Source organism: Xiphias gladius, chromosome 14, assembly GCF_016859285.1.
Source record: "Xiphias gladius isolate SHS-SW01 ecotype Sanya breed wild chromosome 14, ASM1685928v1, whole genome shotgun sequence".
Lineage (NCBI taxonomy): Eukaryota > Metazoa > Chordata > Actinopteri > Istiophoriformes > Xiphiidae > Xiphias > Xiphias gladius.
This window is the reverse complement of record NC_053413.1, coordinates 5,415,580-5,437,870: the sequence shown is the minus strand read 5'-3', so window position 1 is coordinate 5,437,870 and position 22,291 is coordinate 5,415,580. Positions and strand designations below refer to the sequence as shown.

The window sequence follows — 22,291 nt, the reverse complement described above, 5'->3', positions numbered from 1 at the left end:
GGAGACGATTTCGTTCTGTGGCTACCCTACCTAGAAGTGGGTGCCCAGCTGAGATGCTCGATGAGGTAAACACGTGTGAACAATGACAGAACAATGCAATCATTTGTGCATATGATGTCACAGTGAAGTTGAACATTGACCTTTCGGATATAAAATATCACCTCACAATTTCATCCTATAAGACATTTGAGAGAAATTTTGCCCTAATTAGCGGGTGCATGGTTGCATGGAGCATGGCGTCCATGTCAGGACCTTTTCAGCACGAATTTCAGTGAATATAAATAATGTAAGCTACTGGTTGCTGTCCATGTTTGCTTTTGTACAAGAACACACAACAGTTTGCATTCTCACATGATCTGCAGGGCTGCTACCTGCAGTGGTTACTGACTAGTCATTCGGTGCGTTATCTAATGCATAGTATTTGCTCAGTCGTAAAGTTTATGCTTCTTCACAGGTCAAATATGGCCCGTGTCAGACACGTTCTCACCGGTTGGAAAAGCGACACCTGGTTTAGGTGAGGGGTGGAGCCCGGGGAGAGCGTGGAGGAGGCAGGACAAGAACGTCATCAACACGCCCACTCGCTCGCTGTGAATTCTCTGGACAATGACCTGCTCTGTTCAAATATCGGCTCAATCGGACATTACACTGACTTTGTACTAGGGAGCTGGCAGGGTAAAGTCTATTAAATGTCCGGTTCAACTGATTCAGACGTTTGTGTTCTCACATACAGCTCTTCCAGGTAATGTCGAGAAAAGTTCAGATAGTTCAAGGTTGCAGTGGATGTGTGAAAGCAGCTAAAGGCTAGAAAAAATGTGTGCAAGTTGTTGGAAACAATTGTGTGTGGTTTGTTCTGTCTTTGTAGATTTCAACTATTCTACAGGTTTGTCCCAAGTTTTATTCCTGTATAAGCTCGGTTCTAACAGAGGTCCTTGTGTAAAACTTTAGTCAAATAGTATCCATAAAACTACAACAAAATTTTACCTACTCCATAATGATAAAACAAATGCAATAACTACGTCATCTAATTAAACTGTCAGTCCTACAAGGTTTCTTCAAAGAAGCAGTGTTGGACACACAGTACCCATACAGTACATTAGTGCAGGTCTTTGACATTGTATGTTTCTCAGTCTTGTATGTTTGGTTTGATGCTGGCTAAATGTGGCATATTAAATGTTAGTAGTTACCGAATTTGGATAATAAAGTTGATAGGAACTTGAAGTTAACTGAACATGAAACTGCCTGTGTGGTCAGACTTTGTTCATTTTATTTATTCATTTTCCAATCTTCACTTTATTAATATAACATCCGGATGTTACATTGCTCCAGTTTAATTTGTATGCAACAATAAAAAGTTAATGAATAACAGCTTCTAAATAAATATTGCTGCATTTAAATGGCTGATTAGCCTATTGATTTTTTTATGATTATGCAATAAAATGTATAATTTGCAAAGATAATGGGATAAAAGATGAGTTGAACTGGTAAACTGCTATCAAGAGAGAAGAAATGAGAGAGAAAAATCTAGAAGGTCACTCAATATAGCCCCCCAGCAAAAAGATAAAATTAAAGTGTCTGTTTCTTTCTCCTTCTTATAAAATAAATTGGTTGTGAAAGCTGACAGAACTGTTGTCCAGCATCTAAAACACAACTAAAAAAAAAAAAAAAAAAAGTTGTGCTGCTTACCATTTACCATACCAGAAAACTAAAATAATAAACTGACAATCTTAAAAAAGCTTCAAACATAATTTGGAGGCCTCCTGTAAAACACCAGTTATTTTCATTATTCTGACACCACAGCAGCCCTATGAGACAGGACTGTTGTCCCCTTTAAGAATTCACTCAAAAATGTGTCTCAGTGCTGAATAAATTATGGCCCAAAAAAAAATTATGTTTTCAACGCACACACGCTGAATAATTAGTGCGCTCCAGCACACTCTGCAACTCCACGGCGCTTAAACCAGTGACACCGTACTCACTGCCTCATCTGCCTCATCGTGTCCAATCCACATCTTGACTAGAGGGCTGCTGTTTGAGGATTTCGTCTTGAAATCCAATGGGGGATAGACGAGAGCCCCTGAAGGCATGACCTTCCCTTACTGCCACCAATTATATCAAGGCCTTATAAAATATAGATTATGTGCCATCTCACTGCTGACATATCTAAAGGCTTGTAGCATGGGGAGTGTGCAGAGGGTCCGAGGGGAGAACCGGAGGGAGGCTAGGTTGAGTATGACAAGATGAGGGGAATACAGTAACACAAAGGATGACCTTGATGAGGAAAAGTTGGCCTGCTCTGGCTAAGAAAAGAAAATTAAATCAATTAAGAGGCTCACTTCCAGAGGACTGTGTGATCCATTCTAATCTAATCAAGGCTCTAAATATTAAAATGCACTGATTGCAAAGATATTCATTACCCTAAACTGCAATCTGGACCAATAACCATGTATTATTAATGGATACGAGCTGAGTTTGGAACAACTGGCATTTAACTTTGTGTCTTAACCTTTCAGCATAAATGTCAAGTCAAATTCTAATAGAAAAAGTTTGAAGTTCATCCAGCAGTGATTTCATACATTTCAGCTCAAATGTCTTTCTGGACCCACATATATTCAAACCTGAAACGCGGCGTGAAAGACGATCAGTGACGAGATTTACAAACTTTGCTGGCAAGGTTTCACATTTTCGCAGGGACGCATGATAGAAAACCGTGAAAGCTTCGCAAGTCTCGCCTTTACTTTATCTCTCTCTCACACACACATACCAAACACTGTGAGTCACAAGAAAAAAAGACGTTCCAGTGGCGAGCAGTACAAGAAGACAAACCTTGTCAATGAAAATGAGCCTTACTTCATGGAACTGAATTTTGCCCATTTTTTAAAATGAAATATGAGATGCTGTTATCAACATGTAGGGTTCAACGTGCTTCTTGGGGCATATCAGGGGTATAAAGGCTTCTTATCATATCAAATGGACTTACAAAAGTGGATGTTGTCAAAAAAAATAAAAATAAAAACTAAAACTACCAAAAAACTAAATGATGGTGCCGGTAGATAATGGCTGTTGTAGTCTGAAAGCGTAGAAAAACACCTATTATAGGGGCAGTACCTAATACTGCAATTTCTGGCTGATGAAATGCTTACGTTACCTACTGCCTGCAACAAAGTGCCAGAGCACCATCAACTTACATTCTTTCATTCTATAACAAACCTACTTCAGATAAGAATATCAACTTCGGTCTGTTCAGAAAAATGTTCACATCTTTTTTCTTTTCTTTTTTTTAAATGCAGATGTTATATAGTAAAGTTACTATAGTATGGTTAAGATTAGGAAAAGATCACGATTACAGTTAAGAAAGAGGTAAACACCGACTGCAGGCCTGTGATGGGATACGCCCACCCACCACCCCGACCTCCCCTATCGTTTGTGATAATTTGATAATTGTAACACAAATTGATTTGAGAATGCACTAAATGTGAGCATTATATCACTTGAAATATTAAAGGTATTAAAAATACATATTGACAAAGACCCTCTATAAGACTAAGAGTCAAGATAAAGGCAAAATTGCAGAAACGACCTCAAACCTTTACCATTTCAGTTTTTATAGTGTTTTAGTGGTGCATATTACTAAACAAAATTGCAGTTTATCAAATTACCACAAAGTAATTGCCAAACTGAGGACAGTCGCCCCCGTTGTAGGTAACCCTAGGTTGGAATCAGTATATCTTACCGGTCAGAGACACCTTACTCTATATGACTTCTTACATAGAAAAAAAAAAGGAAACTCACAATATGTGTAAACTTCCAAAAATTTCCTCAGCAGAACTCTCCAGATCTGTCTCTCTCTTTTGAAGCTTCTCTTCTCAACACCTAAATTCTGGTGTCAGCTATTTCTCCAAACCTATAAGCATAAATCCATGGCTTTGACGACAAACGACAGGGGAACGGTTGCAGAGCCATGGTGACTGGCAAAGGGGTCTATTTCACCTTTGGCATTCTCTGTTGTGTTAAATCTGTCTGAACATACAACGACATGTACACATAGACACCCATTCAAAGACATAGATATGATGTGTATATTGCAGAGAGCAGAGGCAGTGTCATTACATGGCTGCTAGCGGAGGATGAGAACAGGTCAGTCCCCCCTGCTGCCCTTTTGACCTCCGCCAATGGATTCCCTCATCCCAGCTCTGCTCTCCCTCTGCCTGGAGAAAAATGTCTGTTATCCATTCACTTGTTGGGTCCTATTTTGGTTTTTTGTTCTTTTCCATCTTTCACCCTCTAAAATTTCATTGTCTTTCTTTCCATCTTTCTTATTCTATTGTCTCTTTTTCTCCTTAATTTTTCTTCCTCTATCTTCTCTCTTCCTCTCCCTTATCTCCCAAGTTCCATCTTGGGGGAAATCTGCTTAGCAGCCTTGAGCATACTTGCTTTCCAATTAAATCAAGATGTATTTGCCTTTCAAAAACCTCCCTTTCCTGACTCTTTCTCCCATTGGAATAATTGATGGAGGTCTCTGGCCTCATGATGAATGGCTTTCAAGCCCGCAGATGAATAGGAAGATGAATGATTTCACCTCTGCAAGGGCCAGAGTAGGCTGGAACAAGGAATGCTGACATTGTGGCTAATATACTGACCATAGCACATAGCAACCAAACCTGGCCGAATCAGCAAGGGACGGAGGGGTGGCATGCGTTCATCGCAGCCCAACAGACGTTCCGTTTGCCGACGCCGCCTCTGCTCGTCTATCTACCCCATGGACGATTACTTGAGCCGTGCAATTAACTGCAGGGGCAGTGATAATGCTGACAGCCTGCCAGGAGATGGGTGGAAGTGCTGTGTGCTGTGGCTGCTGCGCTGGAGAGAGCGCTGACGCTTGTGTTTGTGCACTCAGTGGAAATGTGGAGGCCAAGAGAACAGGTGCAGTAAGGTGAGAAGATGCCCCAGGTGGCTTCATGAGGACGGTGCCAGCACCTTCTTGGCCAAAATTCCTAAGCTGAAACAAGTTTTCCTCTGCCTATACACAACTCGGTGTCATACAGCTGAGAGTTAGCAAATGTTTATTAGAATGAATTCAATGAACTTGTGACGGGCCATCTGCTTTAAAGGGCCGATAAGTAAGATTGTTACTGCGGTGCAGAACATAATGACTATAATATATCCATGTAGGGGGTGACAAGATTGTTGATCAGTACCAGTGACTCAATGATTATGATGCCAGTTGGTGAGGTGTTGGCATTCAAAACCTTTCTGGTCTGAACTCTTGGGACAAAAACTTGTTCCTTCCCATTTCAGGTGCCAAAACTGAAAGGTTGAAAAAGTAAAGGTTTCTCAGATCTACTGTTACAATACTCTGTATGAAAGTAGGCAGGGGAATAGAGGGAAATCTGGGACCCCAGTAAGAACATTTCTCTTTGTTCCCCTTAATCAGTTCAGTGATCTTATTAGAATTTTTCTTGGTCCTCTCATGGTGGGTCCCCCTAGATTCATCATCAGCTTTCAACCACTGCAGATGATCTTCATTTATTTTGGATCTCTAATTAACCGGCTGTCATTGTTGCAAATCCTACTTGTTGCTAAAAAAGATACAGCATAACTCATATATTACTTAATACTTCTTCAAATGACCAAAAGAGACAAGACTAAAGCAGTGGTTTCTTTTTTCCTGGAGACCTACATTCAGTATTTTCCATCTCCCCCTGCTCTGCCCACATTCAATTAAGTAGTTTGTTTGTTTGGTTTTTTTTGTTTGTTTGTTTTTATTTTAAATCATGGATTGGTATCTTCCAGCTCTTGACTGTTTAAACACATATATCTCATAATTCTCTGAGTACATCATGGAAAGATGGAAAATAACCCCGACAGTCCGTCCAACTCCTTATACGAGCAGCAGTGGGAACTACTGCCTTTAAAACCCCATTAATTTATGTTTTTGCTCACTTGGTGGCAGCAGAAACAAACCGTAAACACAACACTGACATATTATCACCTTTTCAGTTGAAATGGCAACCTAATTAGCAAACATTTGCTCATTCATGCGTCCAGCACACAAGGAGCAACATTTTGATTCAACTGGAGTCTCTTTAGCTAGGTTGTTAGATTGGTAAAAATTGCCGTCCATAAAACCAAAACAATGACTTAAAAGATGTTAAAATCCTCCCTGGTGCTGATGGCAACTGTCGAGTCAGATAATAATTCTCTGTTAATTTGTCACGACGAGTGACCTCTTTCATTCAGTCATTTAATCGATTGTTTATATAAACTTGATTATAGCAGGTCCCAAAACTTTATTTTTATTCAACTACCACTGTAATGAAATGACATTAACGCAAGGTTTCAAAGCATATTGGGCAGGGACTTGAAAATGTATAAAAATATTTAATTTTAAGGCACACAAAATACAGTAGCAGTAGTATCACAGTAAGTTTACTCAGGCAGTGCAGTGATTGTACATTATTAAAGATGGGAAACAATTAAAAATACAGAAATCAAGAGTAGACAAAATTACAGGAAAACTTCACATTTCAGCTTTGTAATAAATAATGCTTTGTGAGTTGTTTTTCATCCTGTCTTGGTGAGGAAGAATTTGCGATCACTTTTCATCATTATCTGCTAATGCAGGATTTCATTGTGATTTTTGAGAGTTTTTGGAGAATGTGGCTTTAGGGACTTTAGATTTAAAATCCCAACCCCCTGTGAATCATAACAGGCAGGTAAATAAGATGTCAATTTGAATACAAATGATCAGTATGTGTCAGTCATCATCAGTTTTTGAGGCAACATAAAGAAAGTGTCTGGAACAAACAGGGCAGGTTGTTGCTATGTTAGTGGCTGGTGCACCAATCACAATCACTGCAAAGTTACGTAAATGTGGAAAATGAAATGTTTTAAAAATTATGACCATGTGCCAAACACAGAAAAAAAATGCAGCTGCAAAAATTACCAGTGAATAAATGACTGAATAACACTGACTGAAGGACACTTACCAGAAAGGAACAGGAGTATGTATTCCAGAGCTATTCTACTGGACTGTATTATATTATAAGCTGCTCCTGTTATTTTATTTACCCCTTGTATAAAAATAAGTATATGGCAAAAAATATAAATTCTACGATGTAAAACATTAATTATGCCTGAAGCACCAGTGGGTGCATTTATGGACACTAAGTGAATGCTTGTCAGCTTTCATGAGGCATTTATATGATACTTGCGTCACTTCTGAGAAGACAGTGGAACAGTGTGTCATTTTACTGAAAAATATCTCAAATATATAAAACGAGCTCGAGGGTAGTGCCTTCTTTCCTCACGCCATCCAACACTGTAACCACAGCACTGTGTTAGAGAGCTATTCTCAGATATTGTATGCTGTTTTAAAAGGGGCATACACGTTGAATGAAGTCATTATTTTGCTGCACTTTTTGGAGATCATAGATCATAAACAGCATCATAGACTAATGTTGCCAAACATGTTCGAATTGCAGAATTGTTCTTGAAAGTTCATTCTTTAAATTGAAAACTGTACTTTTACAAAATAATTCAACAGAGACAGAGTTTGCTTAGTTGTCACTGAGAAAACTGAATTGTTGTAGCAAGTTATGTGATAACGAATGAGTTATCTGCTGAGGAAGACCATGAGATGTGGTGAAAAGCTTCAGAAAAAGCAAATAAGTGGTAAGTTATTATGTCAAACAGCGTGCCATCTGTTTTTGTTTTTATTTTCACCACCATCACTACAATAAAGATAATTACATGGATCAACAGGATCATAATAGAGACAATGCTGTTTTAATGATGCCTTCTCACTTTTATCATTTGCGTATCAGTGGTAATGAATGCTGTTCATGGCTGTTCAGAATGTTGAACAATGCAAAAATATAATGCAAGGAAAACTCCGCCTCGTAACATAACCTTACTGAGCAGTATTTAATGCAGCTTACTCTATTTGTCTTGAGAAGGAAAAAAGCTGTTTTTCCTTTTCAGTGATGATTTAATACAGCTGTTTAAGTAATATTTATGTTTGTTGTGGCCTTTAAAAGAACAGGATTTATGAAGCGGTTTCCTCCTAATTCTTTATGCTAAGCTAACTTCCAGCTGGTTCTAGCTGCATATTTAGCATGCAGACATGAGAGGGGTTATAATCTTCAACAAACAATTCCTTTAAAAAAAAAAAAACATAATTTTCCACATGGCCGAGGCCTTTGCAAAGTTAAAGTCACTAGATTGACAGACTGTCAGTTGGTGAGCTATGTGCCATGACAGCAGAGTTTACGGCTAGAAGAGGGAACTGTGAGCGGATATAATGAATGAGGGAGATATAATTAACATTAAGTTTGATTCTTGCACTGCTGCCATGGAAAAAATATGGGAGCTGTAGTCTTTTGAACACTAGGGTTGTAACTTGATTAACATAAAATCACAAAAGGTTTCTGCCTCTAATCGCAAGTTATAAAACTCATTTAACTTAGTATAAGGACAATAAGCTCCAAGTACATGTTTCAGGTTTTAAGAAAAGACAGAAGCTAGTGGAACAAAGGCTAGCTCAGATGTGACAGCAGGAATTCAGTTCTCTATATGATGGATTTTCACGTCGTTCCACATCCCATTCTTTGGGACCACTGCATTGTACTTTCCTTTCAACTTCTAGCATCAGGTTTCAATTCGCTTCAAGCATCGGTAGGGAACATTGTGAAAAACTGCACCACTGTGCCCCTGAGCACACTGTGTGCTTCTATGGCAACCAGCTGGATGCTTTGAAATGATATTTCATTTCATAATATTACTCTTCAGTAAAGCCCGGGACTGCTGTAGCAAAGGCCCAACACAGAGCCATGAGAAGAGAAGTGCTGCCACGTCGGGCTCTGTTCTGGGCTGTGTGCACTGCAAGCCCAGGGGCAATGTAGGGATAAAAAGGTTTGAACTGTGCAGGCAGAGGGGGAACAGAGGAGGGAAAGAGAGGGGGGCAGGAGCTCAGGGATGTGACGGCAGAAGATCCATTTAGATGAGGCAGTTTTAATATCCTCTGAAGTTTCCAATATATGGCAGTTTGAACCACTGGCGTTCCGTCATCATTTGATTGTCCATCACCTTTGACGTAACCTTAGATGAAGTCGTTCTGAATTGCCGCCCTGACTGGCCTTGTATCTCTGCTTTTATATTAACAACAAGCAATAAAACCATCCTGCAATCTGCCGTTTTCTAATGTAAGGCAATTCAAAGGCAGTTACAAAGGTGTCTGAAATAAGTTTAGCCAGCAGGCTACCTGGACGATGCATTTCCCTGAAATATGCTGAAATAAAATGATTAATTTTACACTCTCTATTATAGTACTCTCTGTACTGCACTCTGAACATGAAGAAAAAGGTTATTGCCTATGCCGGCAGAGCTGGAGGTTCTCCTCACCATTACAGATTTCGGCTCTTTATAAAATTCCTGCCTGTTCTACAACTTAAATGCATGTACTGAGAATATTATGTTCATCTTCTTTCAAAATGGAGTGGTTCTTTACAGACGATTTTTCTGTCAACCTGATTTCTGTCCTATTCAACTAGACAATCAAACACCGATACCCCCGCTTGCGCAACTTAATTTCAAACATTTAGAATACAAAACAGTGAAACTAAGCAGGGAAAAAAAAAAAAAAAAAAAAAAAGTTAGGTCAAACTCAGTAGATAATGATGCTTCCAGATGGACGATAGAGTCTTTGGCATTCTGGAATTGTTTGATATACGGCTAGCCCAGGATATTTCCTCTTCTTTTTTCTCCCCGTTTCTGTGTTAATGGCAGCTGTTTCACACTGAAAAGCTACGTGCTGCTCAGACATCGAAGCCGTGAGCTGCACTAATAATGAAGAGAACAGCGAGATGGCTTCTGATGACACCGACTAATGAATTCAGACAGTGGTGGTACAACCCACCCCTTTATGCAACAAAGCACTTTTGTTAAGGTTAGGGTTTGACTGTGGTTTTACTGATTTAGTAAACGTGTCCTTACTTGGGCTTCACGTCACTGTTTTCAGAATTAAACTAAGACCACGGCTCCTAACCGAGTGCTGGGAGTGTCAAAATAAAACATTTTTTAGTTGCTACAAGCAGATTTTGTATCGCAAGAGCAGTGACTGTAGGAAAACAAATGAAATATGTTGTCAGTTGATTATTCACAGAAACGTTCAGTATTAACACGCTGCGACTTACCAGGGGCCTCATTTATAAAAATGTATGTATTATGCACTTTTTTGAGCCTCATATTCCACTCAGAACACTCACAATTAAGCATAAATAGTCAATTCCCTCATGAATACTGATATGCATGTTGTTATGTAATGGCGATAGCTTTGCTGCACGCCGCCCGAGCATGGACCGCCCGGCAGAGGTACAGGGACACCGAAGCTCGCCTCTTGGCATTTGTTAAGCATCTATGTACATTGACACATACGTAACTAATGAGACCACACAATGATTATGTAAAAACAAACAAACAAACATACTATTATACTGGCGTTTCATTTTCACAGTTGAGGAGTGCAGGTGGTGGAGAGGTGTGGGGTGAGGTGCTGGAGAAGGCACAGTGTGTGGCAGAGCTGCGGTATTTCTAGTCGGTCTCTCTGCGACTGCATGGTGCCCCTGACAACACAGCCATGTGTTGGCTGAGGGGATTTTGTACAAAACAAACAAAACGAATGAATCGATGAATGAATACATGTAAACTAATTAAAATCATAGTTGGTGAAATATTCACAGTTATTAGAATATTTTGTTAGAAATCTAACGTTTGTTCTCCGATTTTATAAAGCATTGTGATGCAATTCGATGATCATTTCAACAGTTAACGTGGTTGAGATGAAAAGAAATCAGGATATTCGGTTTTAATATTGGGTAAAGGCGAAGCAGACTTTTCCAGAATCTGTCAGCTCTCTCATTCTGGCATCCATTTGCCATTCAGCCCAAAACCCTCAGGGCTGGGGAATGTGGTGATGAGCCAGTGGTAGGTGCTCAATTGTTAATAATAGTTTAGTAATGAGTTGCAGATGTAAATGGTCAATATTTGAGTTAGTCTATTTCTTCTATAACAGAGAGGTGCTCATGGAATAATTAGTGTCTTACTACAAGTACAAAACACAACATAACACTTGAAGGCCTGAATGTTTAGCATATCATTGATATATGATTATTGGTTTGTCATGAAGTGACATTAAACCTTTGACAAGGGTCATTATAAAATCTGGCTTCAGTTCTCTACTTCACCACCTGTGTCAACAATTTTCCCCAGCAAGCGTTTCCGTTCAGGTGTGCACATTCTCCTGTCAAGTTTTTCTCTCTAAATCCCAAACTTTCCATGGAAAGTGGCGTACACATTGTTCGAGCCCCGTTTTGTGCCAGGAAAGTGGTCATAAATGGGACCATTGATAAGTGAATTTGTAACATTTCCTATTTAGATTGATAAAAAATGTAATCTGGCCGGCGTTTTGTTCCTTCCTTTTAAAACATATTTTCTGTTGTATATTAGTAGTATATAAACAGCTTGCCTCAAAAAACAGCACCATGACGCACCACGTGATCAGAGCTCTAGCAGGTCCACTTGGATCATCTTGGGTATTAGATATGTAAACAAACAGATGCAAGACATGCTGCAACAAGACCTTACCAGAACCCAGTTAGCCTAAATATAGCTCGGACACAGCTCAAATTGGATTCTGGGTCACGTCTCAGTGTACAGGTATGAGCTATCGGACTGAACTATGAAATATGGTTTCATACCTGTGAGGTATTCTGGGTCGGGCACAGGGTCCGACAGCTCCTCGTGGCACTGAACTTCCATTGGCACTGATGCCACCACCATGCCATCTGGGAGCTGCTGCTCGATGCCTCGGGCAAAGTTCTTCTGCCTGATGTGAAGAGAGATACGAGAGGGGGTCCTGTTTAGAGACATGAGTAGTCAGCCGTCTAACATGGGGAAAGAGAGAAGAGGGAGATATGAAACAAGGGGGACGTAAGGGGGGGACATATGAAAATGAGGAAATACAGTAATGTAAGGGAGAAATAAAAGTGATGAAGCAAGGGTGGGGAGGTAATACGTCAACAATTTGCAGCATACGCTTTAGTCAACAAAGCTTTTCCAGAGTTTCTTTTTTTTGGGTTTTGAAGTACATAAAGCAGTGAGTGCATCCATGACAAACAGTCACACATAACACAATCACAGATGTTTTGCCCAGATGTTTTGTTTTACGGACAATTTGACTAATTTGAACAATTAAAGTAACGGGACTTATGCAATAGCGCTAATTTAAAAATGCCTACCTTTCTATAATCAATTTACTCGTTATTCCGTTGTCTAAAATGTGACTATTTCTGACCAAACCTCCGGCCAGATGTACAAAAACCTTGCATAAACCATTTCAGCAAAAGCAGTGAGATTATGTTCAAGCCTGTGTCAAAAATAGGGTGAGACAGAGACACTAAATAATAAAGCATTATTTGATTAGGTTGTCACTCAGTTTCACTCATTGTGTATGGTGTAGGATGGTTTGTTATCTTTAACATGCTGCTCATAGGCACACTTATGAAAGGATTTTCAACCAATCAGTTTTGTCTGCACAGTATTAATATTCTTTCCATTTACTCTGAGGCTTAATTTTAGTTCCTTGTGTTTATGTTGTTGTCGTGCTTGCCTGTTCTGTTACAATGGAGTGCTTTAAATGCTATAACTAGATCTCTGATTACCTTTCTGAAGTTTGATGGTAATAGTGTGTGGGATATCATCACCACTGATGGTTTACAGGTTTATGTGATGAATAATTGACACTATAAATGATACAGATTGTAAGGACGACTGCTGTGGCCTCGTTGGAGAACCTCAGTGGTGTGACACATCAGTGAAATTACGTTGACCATGTTTTAGCAGGCAGGTCTAAACACGTGAGTGAGAGTGTTGTTAGATCCACGGCCAACTGTGCGGAAGTCAGGCGTGTCTTCGTGTACATCGTTTCCTGTTGAGATTTTTAAAACAGACAAAGAGTGCAAACGCATATTTCTCTGTTTACGTCTACACAGTGTTTTAGTCATGAATCTACAGAGAGGTTCATGCATCCGGCCCTGGTTTCGAGACCACCAAAGCCAAAAAAGTGCAAAATCTGTAAATCGTAGCCCATTCCTGTTATGGTACCCATTTGGAAAACCTTTTAAGAACATGTAAGATCACCTGGGAAGTAAATCCAAGTCTGAATTTCAGCTTCTGAAACTCCCATGATAGTCTAGAAATCCCATGAATAGTGGGACCTTGGCATCAATGTTTTTTAAAAACATTTTTAGATGTAGTTGACTTCTGACATAAGTGCCTGCAGCATTTTGTGTTAATTATGACTATAAAATAACCTGCTCTACAAAGAATCATTTTGGGATGACAACCTTTATTAAAAGCTGTGGTGATAGACAAAGGTGAAGGAGTCAGAAGAAAATGAAGCCAGGATGAAGGCTGGAAGGACAGAGTAGATCAAAGATGGGTAAATAAGTGTTCTCATAAGTGGCAGACTGTAAAGTAACACTTTCTGGCAAATCATTAAGGGAAAATCAATATAGTGTAACAATTATACAGGACTGCGCAGTGTATTGAAGAGACAAAGTCTCACATTAAGCATGCCATTTTTCATTATTTTGATTGTTCCGCTGCAACGTGACTCATCTTAAGTCTGAGAGCTGATGTCCTCATTTGTCTGCTGTTGCCTGTGACTCTTGGTTGAACTCACTTATTTTGTCCACTCCATCATTCTTTGTCTCAATGCCAGATAGGTTCACGAGGTTCCACTACAGAATAACTTCAATAAATCAGTAACTTAAGTCACTCAGGTGTCTTGAGACCAAAGCTGATGAGAATATATCTTTACTTTCTTCTGCAGGGATCCATCGTTCTCTGATTAGTATGACTCCAGAATCATAACTAGACAATCATGTACATTTGCGGCCACATTGGGCAGCCAGAGAAAATTGTTTTATTAAATACTATCACTTTAAGCTGAATTTTTTTTTCTTTTTTCCCCCTTGCGGGAAGAGCTCATTAACAAATTAAAAATCTGCATGTGTTCATTATTACGCTCTAAAAAGTTATATGATATTGCTAACATTCTATCAATCAAATGTTTTTTTACAACTCCAGCAGGCATGGAGCAACATTAGCATTCATGTAAGTTCAATATTTACTCTTGCTCTGCTTTGGCCTCCACCAGTGAAATAAACCCTTTCAAATTACACAAACTAATTTGAACAATGCTTCATATAAAAACACAGATGAGTGCCACTTTAAAGGATAATTCCATGATATTTAAACTTTAAACTGGAATCTATAAAACACAACATCACAACCTTAAACTGGCTGATCAGGAATGTTGGACATGCCAAGAGTTAGGCCAGATTATCTGAATAAAATTTATCTGAATAATATATATATTATATATATATATATATATATAATGGAAGTATTAAGTGGTATAATAACTCATTACAAGGAGAGAGTTTGATTCCTGTTTGGATTTTTTAAAAACTGATCGTCTAGCTGTTCGTACCCTGTCATATCTTAATAGTGAAGTTGTTGTGTTCGCACATCTCAGCAATTAACATGTGTGTACAGTGTTATATTTACTGTTAGGAATGATGTAAGACCCAGGCAATGACAAAATGGAAACACTCCTGAACATAAAAATCAGCAGGATCCGGTTAACCAACATGGCTGGTCTGTGAAAAAAAAAAAAAAAAAATACCACCAATGTGGCAAGAGAAGCAAGAAAAAAAAATATTGTCGGAGTCTAGACATCTCCGGAAGAATGATTCATTTGATGCTGTTCGTTTCTCTCAATTTTCAAATTACCGCTTCCTGTATGCTGGGAATATTTCCCACCAGTGACCATATCTGACACCACTTATTAAATTAGGCAAGATCTACAGCATCTCACTTGGACTAAATGGATGTTCTTTTCAGTTGCAGTCCCATTTAAGACATTTTTTTTTATTAAAAAATCTGTTATAAGAGCCATCCACTTTTAAAATATGCATAGCAGTGGCCATTAAAAAACATGAAAAGGTCTTCAGTTTTCCTGTTAATATACACCATGCGTAGTATACAATTTGATTCATGCAGTGCTCTGGGCCTGAGGTGTGTGTGCGGGGGGGGGTACACAAATATTTACAAACTGCAAACTGTTGCCTTTGGGAAAGTCGCAGCTTGAGAACAACAAAAGCCACTGGCTTGGAGTGGAAACAGCGCTAGAGTGGCTGCATCAAATGCCAGTATTTCATTCAAATGACATTTTATTTGCACGGTCATGGCGTGGCCAGTGGAGTAATGTAATTAGATGGAAATCAAGCTCATAAAAACAATGTGAAGTTAGCTGTTGGTTATGTGGAACAAAGCCTCTGTGTTGATGTGGCTGGGTGGTAAGGCACTAAAGTGGGCTAACACTTCTTCATACAGCTTGACCCTCTGGAGTGGAATAATGATGTACAGTAGAATAATAAAAAAAAACAAAGTGGAATTTACAATCCTACTGCTCCTTTGGTTACATCTATGTATCATCAGCTTCTACTGACACACAGTTTGTTACATTTCCAGCCCAAAATGATGGAAACCAAGGTTGGTTGGGAATTTACTGTCAATCGGGTCAAACATGTGTCAGTTTTCTGCTGAAAGCAATTTTGCATTTTTCAGCTGTCAGTTTAACAAAACACATAAATTGAGAATATAATGAGTAAATCTCAGTTGTCTTTGCTGAAGACAGCGATTTTTCTCTTCTTTCATAGATGCATGCTAAGTGGAATATGGAGTGGGTTCCTACCACTGCATTCATGTCTGACAATTTTCATTGTTCCTTTTGTTAGATGATGACATGTGACATTAAATAGCCATCTGGCAGAGTGTAAGCATGTCAAATCATTTTTTTTAGAATGAAATCTCTCCTAAATTTGAGGAACTACCAAAACTTACTAATGCTAAACTACATTGTTTTCTCTAGTAGGAGTTGTGGTGAATTTTTGAAATGTGACATAATGACTAAAGGACACTGTTCATTAAAAACAACCCTTTGACTTTTTTTTCTGTTTACTACACGCTGATCCTCCTGACTATTGGTTGGACTATGTGATTGAATAAACTCACAACTTTCAATGAGAACCAACGGGGGCCCACCATCCACCTTTTTCACACGCCATCCGCTCCATCAGTCTGCCTCAAACACACTTCATATTTTAATTAACAGAGTCGATGAAGGTATACCTCTTGAGGGGGGATTTTGAAGGTGCGGTACAGTAGACTGAGGTGAGCCAGAAAATGAAGAGGGAGAAAAAAAGATGTCCGCACAAAGTAGTCTAGGTTGGGGGTTGTCAGGTGGGAGTGTGGTCTTAATTATTGATCCCAAGCAGCCACCCAAATGAGAACAAAGGGCACTAAAATATTCATTAAAACCCTGCTCTGTGCTTGTCGTGTGAAAGAAGAATAGAGAGGGGAGAAAGGACAGCGTCAGAAGTAATGTGAGGAGGTTAGCTTTTTAACATCGCATTACTGGAGTCCTCTGGCTCCCAGAGAGACAGCAAGACAGAGACCCCTGTCACTGAGCTCTGTAATATGAACCCAGATCATATCAAGCCGGATGTTCCCAAGATGTCACCATGACCTCATTCCTGAGCACGGACACATATCTCATGTTGCTTTGTGACTAAAATTACATTATGCCCTGCCAGCCTGCTGCCAATGACAACGATACAACTGGATTTTACCTAGGAGGAAAATCAAATGAATAAACCCTGTGTTTTTGAAATGATAATAAGTCTGCCTGCGAAGCGGGAGGGGAAGCTTCATGCATAGGGATGGAGGGAGGTGTGTAATTCCTTTCTGAAAAACATGAGAAGCATTTCAGGGCCGGTGAGCTTGAAAGCCGAACCATGAGGGAGGCATGCTGGGTGGAGAGAATCAAACTGGCTGTGTGTGTGAGATGACTCTCTCCGGAGATGTAGCTCAAAGGGCTTGGCTGTCCAGTAGACAGGGGGGTCCACTCACCTAGTGTGGCCATGTATGTATGGGTAAATGTGTGAGATCATGCATTTGTGTGCTTACCTGAGTGCTCTGGTGATTTGTGTTTGTGTGTGTGCGCGTGCATGTTATGCCGCTGGGCACCTGTCCACACCACTTGCTGCTCTCCTTTTATTGCCCCTCTTCCTGCTGTTGTTCCAGACAGTCTAAATAGAAAAACCTTGCAGGGGACAGAGAGCAGGGGGGCAGAGAGCTGGTCCATCCACCCCCAGTCAAAACTTTACCCTGGGGGGATTGTTTACAATTTTCTGCAGACGAGTGGGGGATTTTGTGTGCGGTAGCATGATGAAGAGAATAAAGGAAGAAGTAAAGAGTTAAGAGAAAATTTTACTAGATAATGGTCAAAATTTAAGAAACAAAGATTACGTGATATGTTTGGAGTGATAAAAAACAAACCTCCACTTATGATTAAACAATACTAAAATTTGACTGCATCTTTCACAGAATGATGGAGACAGATGCTTTGTGCTTCTCCAAAGCAGCGGGGTAGAAGCTTTTGAAGAAGTGCCAGTGAACACCAACGAAAGGTTTCCTTATTACCCCTCCCTCTGTCTGTGTTTCTCTTGCTTGCTTTCTCTCAAGGGCAAAGAGTACATCTAACAAAATTATGGGAGGACACAGGCCACAGTGCTATTCCACTTGCATATTTTGGTGACCACTGACTAAGTCAATGGCAGCCTCAAGTGGCCGGAATAACTGAATTTTCTGATGTTTGAAAGGTTTCTCTGTCTAGAGGTAGTTTGACACAGTCTCACTTAACTACACACTCCTTGGTCACCAGTGTCACTGTCTAGTGGGAGTGAAGGGAGTGATGAACAGATTCAGCCAGAGTCCAGTGTTTAGGACAGCATTTAAAAGCGTCATTTATTTCTCAAAAGATTTCATTTGAGCCACTAAATCTACTGTATAACATTGCATTTTATATATTTTATTTTAACTTTATATATTGTATTTTGGTTGATGGGTCTTTCAAGAGACGGATTTAAAAAAAAAAAATGTTCATAGTCAATGTAGCAAAAGCTCAGGTTTACTAGACCCTAGTATGGGTCAAGCTCCAAAAAACGCTCTTATCAAACTCTTTTTATTAGCAAAGAGCAACGTACAAAACATTCAGGTAATGTTAGCAGGCCTCTTACTTTTGGTAAATGCTGACCATCACTTTTACAGGTTACAATAACAAACACCGCCAGGATCAGATTATGTGAGCTGTGGCTAATTAACATTGATTGTGTTATTAACTTGGCTGTTGTTTTGCTAATGTGCTCTCTGCAAGCTGCTATCTGTACCTGCCAAACACCATTTGTGAGGAAATGGAAATCACTCTGCAACGCCACTTAGTGACTGCAAGTCTTTTGCAAACCAACAAGACCAGCAGAAGGATGAGTTAATGTAAACTAGCGGGCTTACGGGCCAGGGGCCCAAGGGGTCAGGGAGCCCCTGGGCCAGAGCCTCTGTTTGAAGTTACTATTAGCTTTAATTACAAAGAGATGCAAAACGACCCCAAAAAAAAAAAAAAAAAGACACAAAGTGACCAAAACGCATGTCTTCAGATCTGTGGGACCTTTGACATGTCTGTGCCCAAAGATCCATTTTGTCATAATCCATCCTTGAGCTGATCTTATCAATTATAGCTGTCAGATCTGCCAGTTAAAATTTTATGCATATCCTACAATATTTAAGTCATCAACTTAATAGTTTGGAATCAGGCCTTCCAACACTTGGGAGAGGTTTTTAAAAATTAAGGTGTAAAAGTCAGTAGGCTTTCAGTAGAAAAAAAGAAAAAAAAAGAAAAAAAAAGTCAAATCAATTTAATCAACATTTCATATCTTATACTATTCATTTCACTCTCAGGTTGCAATTATTTAGGCAAACGGGCTATCAAAAAAGTTGATTAAGTTGATTAATTTTCTATAATCAATTAATTGACAAATCATTGCAGCTCTACTTGCCAATGGTGGAAGCTAAACCTACAGTAAATGGATTTGCTGGGGGATATGACAGAATTGGGATCAATTTGATACTGGATTTGCGTTGCTGTCAACCCCCACCCTACCAATAATGCAACTTTGTGTCTTTTGAACCTTGCTGCCAGGTAAATGATATCTGTCGAGCTCATTGCCTCCATTTTGTAATGCGGTCCAAAATGACTACTTTCTAAGCCCAATTAAGATTACTCAAGTGATGTCATTCCAATGATTTTCTGTTGACTTGACAAAAACTCCAGAGCCACAGGAAACATTACAGTGACTGTTTTCAGAGGCTGAGTTAATCCTACCCATGACAAGTAAATTGACATCTACACCCGATGGAGTGCCCCTTTAACAGTAACTCCACTTACCATCTAACATTTTTTAGATTATTGCAACATAATGGAGGATGAAATCTGATACATTTTTAAAATAAAGCACTGCAACAGGAACCTCATTTTTCATTCAGCTGCCTGAGTATCCATTTGATATTGACCAGAGCACAGTCATTCCTGCTTTGAAACATTCAATTTGACATTTAGTTTTCTTGGGGACATATTTACCACCTCATACCAGGCATTGTATTGCTGTCTTTCATATCTAACAAACGGATTTTGCATCTGTGTTCAATTGCAGTGTGCTCTTCCCGTAACTTTTGGTCATTTTACATTCAAATTTTCATCTGGGCCAATTAGGTTCAATTTCAGCACATGGGCTCCTGGTCCAACCCAGTCTTCTAGAAATTATATTTCTATACAAATAAACTGCAACAGCAAATACCTTTTGTAATAGACATAATCACTGGCTGGATTTTGTTCACAGACAACGTATTTTTTGAAGGAATGAAGTGATACATTTATTAACAGCAGTGGATCACTAGGAGGTGGTTGGGGTGGATGGTGGGTGTACAAGGCAAACAACTGTCACGCCAGAGACCAGGGTTCACATCCACAGTTCTGTCTGTGGTTTGGTTGAGGCAACAAAAGTGCTTCCGGTTGAGGTTCGAGAAAGATCATGGTTTCGGTTGAAATTAAATAAACGCATTTTGTCTGAAGTCACGGTGAACTTTTTCTGTTAAACCAGACCACAATCCTTCCCTAAACTTAACAGAGTGCTGTGAGTGTCTAAACAGAACCATGAAAAGTTCAATAATGATGTCGTCACTACAAGTGGATGTTGAACTGCAAGATTTGATATTTTGGTGGAAAACAAATATATTGTCGGTGAACATTTTGTATTAACGTAATTGCGAGTTGCCAGAAATGTAAATTAACATTTCCTCATTATGTTTATAGAAAATGTAATCCGGTCTCAATTACATTTTCTACAAATTATATTTGTTGTTGCAGTGTAGTTGTAGAGAAATGTAATTTCTAGAAGACAGGGTTGCCTGGTCAGTTTTAATTCATTTGCTGCCATCTCTTATAATTAGGCCTTGCATAAACCATGCCTCCCAATAGAGTCTGCCTTCCTCTTCCACCACCTCATCTGCACAGGAAGCTTTCCGTGCTCTCCAAAGTCTGCTGCAGACCCTGCTTTCCATTCACAAGCGCTTTCAAATGAGATCAGAGCATTTGAGATTTAGATTCTTGATGATGTTAACTTTCCTGCTTCACTCATCCCTCCCTCTCTGCAACTCCAGTGGTGAATCGCTAAGTGTGTGAGTTGCCTCCGGGCAGTGGAATCTGTGCACAGCTCAAATTAAATTCCTGGGCCGCAGATGACTTTGTTGACCTTCTGGCTTCCTGAGTTCAGTGGAAATGATTGCAGCATGTGGACAGTGATAATTAACCACCTTCAAAGTACTCTGCTATCCACATCAAACCCTGTACAAATTATGAAAGTGACACAGCATCTCTCTGAACCTGTATGGCTTAATATCTGTAACATTCAGCCACAACATTAAAACCGGTAACTGCTTTTAATGTTGTGGCTGATTTTTCTTTTTTTTTGTATTTCTTTCTTCTTTTGTATTTGCCTGAGAAATAAAAAGAGAAATGTGAAATTTTTATTTATTTATTTATTTATTTATTTATTTTTAATGGGAGGGAATTGACATTAAACACCTTTAAGTACATATTCAATCCAATATGCTTTGACAACCTGGGAAGACACATCTACCTCCTGATTATGTATGCAATAAAACTGTTTCCATTTTGCCATCGAGTGATTTAAACCATATTCCAATCTGAAAGAATCTGAAAGGTTGCGATGTATAGCGCTTAGTAAAGTAACTCCACTATCAACAATAACATTGGTATTGTATAGGGGATTTGGGAGCAAGCATCCCCACCAAAGACATTTTTCTCAATAACCTCATTGCTTTTGTGCTGGCGTTTCAATAAAAATAGGATAAATAAGCAACCTGTAATTTGCTTATCCTTGTGTCTTCCCCTCTGGTGTGTTTGTAACAACAATCTTTTTAACTTTGGAATATAGAAGGTGCTATTATATTCTACAAAGGAAATATGTAATTTGTTTACTTCATTCCATTCCTGAAAGTGGTCATAGGTGCAGTTCGTACCTAACACAATCTCCTTTAACAATTTCAAAAATCATTGATTTTATTGGATTGGTCTACGTATGTAGTAGGGTTAAATGTTTCCCATGATTTTTAAAATCATTACTACCAGGCAATATATTATTTTTCTCTCATAATAAAAGCTAAGGGAACTAGTTCTGTTTAACTACACGGATTATTAATCGTAACACTCTGGCTTTTCATAACTATTGGATGTTTAGTTGTAACATTACAATGATCTCCATGCTCCATCTGCTGAATGCACCTTTGCACTGTGATTGGATGTCTACATGTCTGATTAAGCCAATTATTTTTCATTGGCAGATTTTGCACTCTGCGACACGTGTCCCAGGAAAAGGGAGTAGGTTTTGGTGAGAATTCCCACTGAGTACTGGGGTCTAACCAGGCATTTCCTGGCATCCTGGCATTTAACCCTGATATGAAATAAATGTTTTTGGCTGTGAGAGGGTGTTTGAATCCACCCAACCTGAAAGTAAATACAAGGATAATTCGTCTTTCACACCTAAAAGGGAAATTTGCTCGTCCAAGTAGAATAGGTTGGGGTTGGAAGTTTAGCGACATAGTGACTACTCGCAGGTTTAACTGTTAGCTCCCAGGGCATCTCTGTACTGTCTGTACTTACTTCTGCCTGTTATTTCAATAAAAAGTTAAAGCTTTCCAAGCTAACAAGCTAGCTAGCTTAGCTTAGTCACTAACTGGACAGTTTATTTTAAAG

At 39.2% G+C, this 22,291-nt stretch overlaps 1 protein-coding gene across 1 annotated transcript in view; it reads right to left on the bottom strand.

Annotated features, from left to right (window-relative positions):
- Nucleotides 1-22,291, bottom strand: part of astn1 (astrotactin 1) — a 409,363-nt gene that overhangs the window by 193,440 nt on the left and 193,632 nt on the right. Inside the window, exon 15 of the mRNA XM_040142993.1 lies at nt 11,754-11,881. Within this exon, the coding sequence (XP_039998927.1) occupies nt 11,754-11,881 (128 nt within the window). The remainder of the gene's footprint in view (nt 1-11,753; nt 11,882-22,291) is intronic.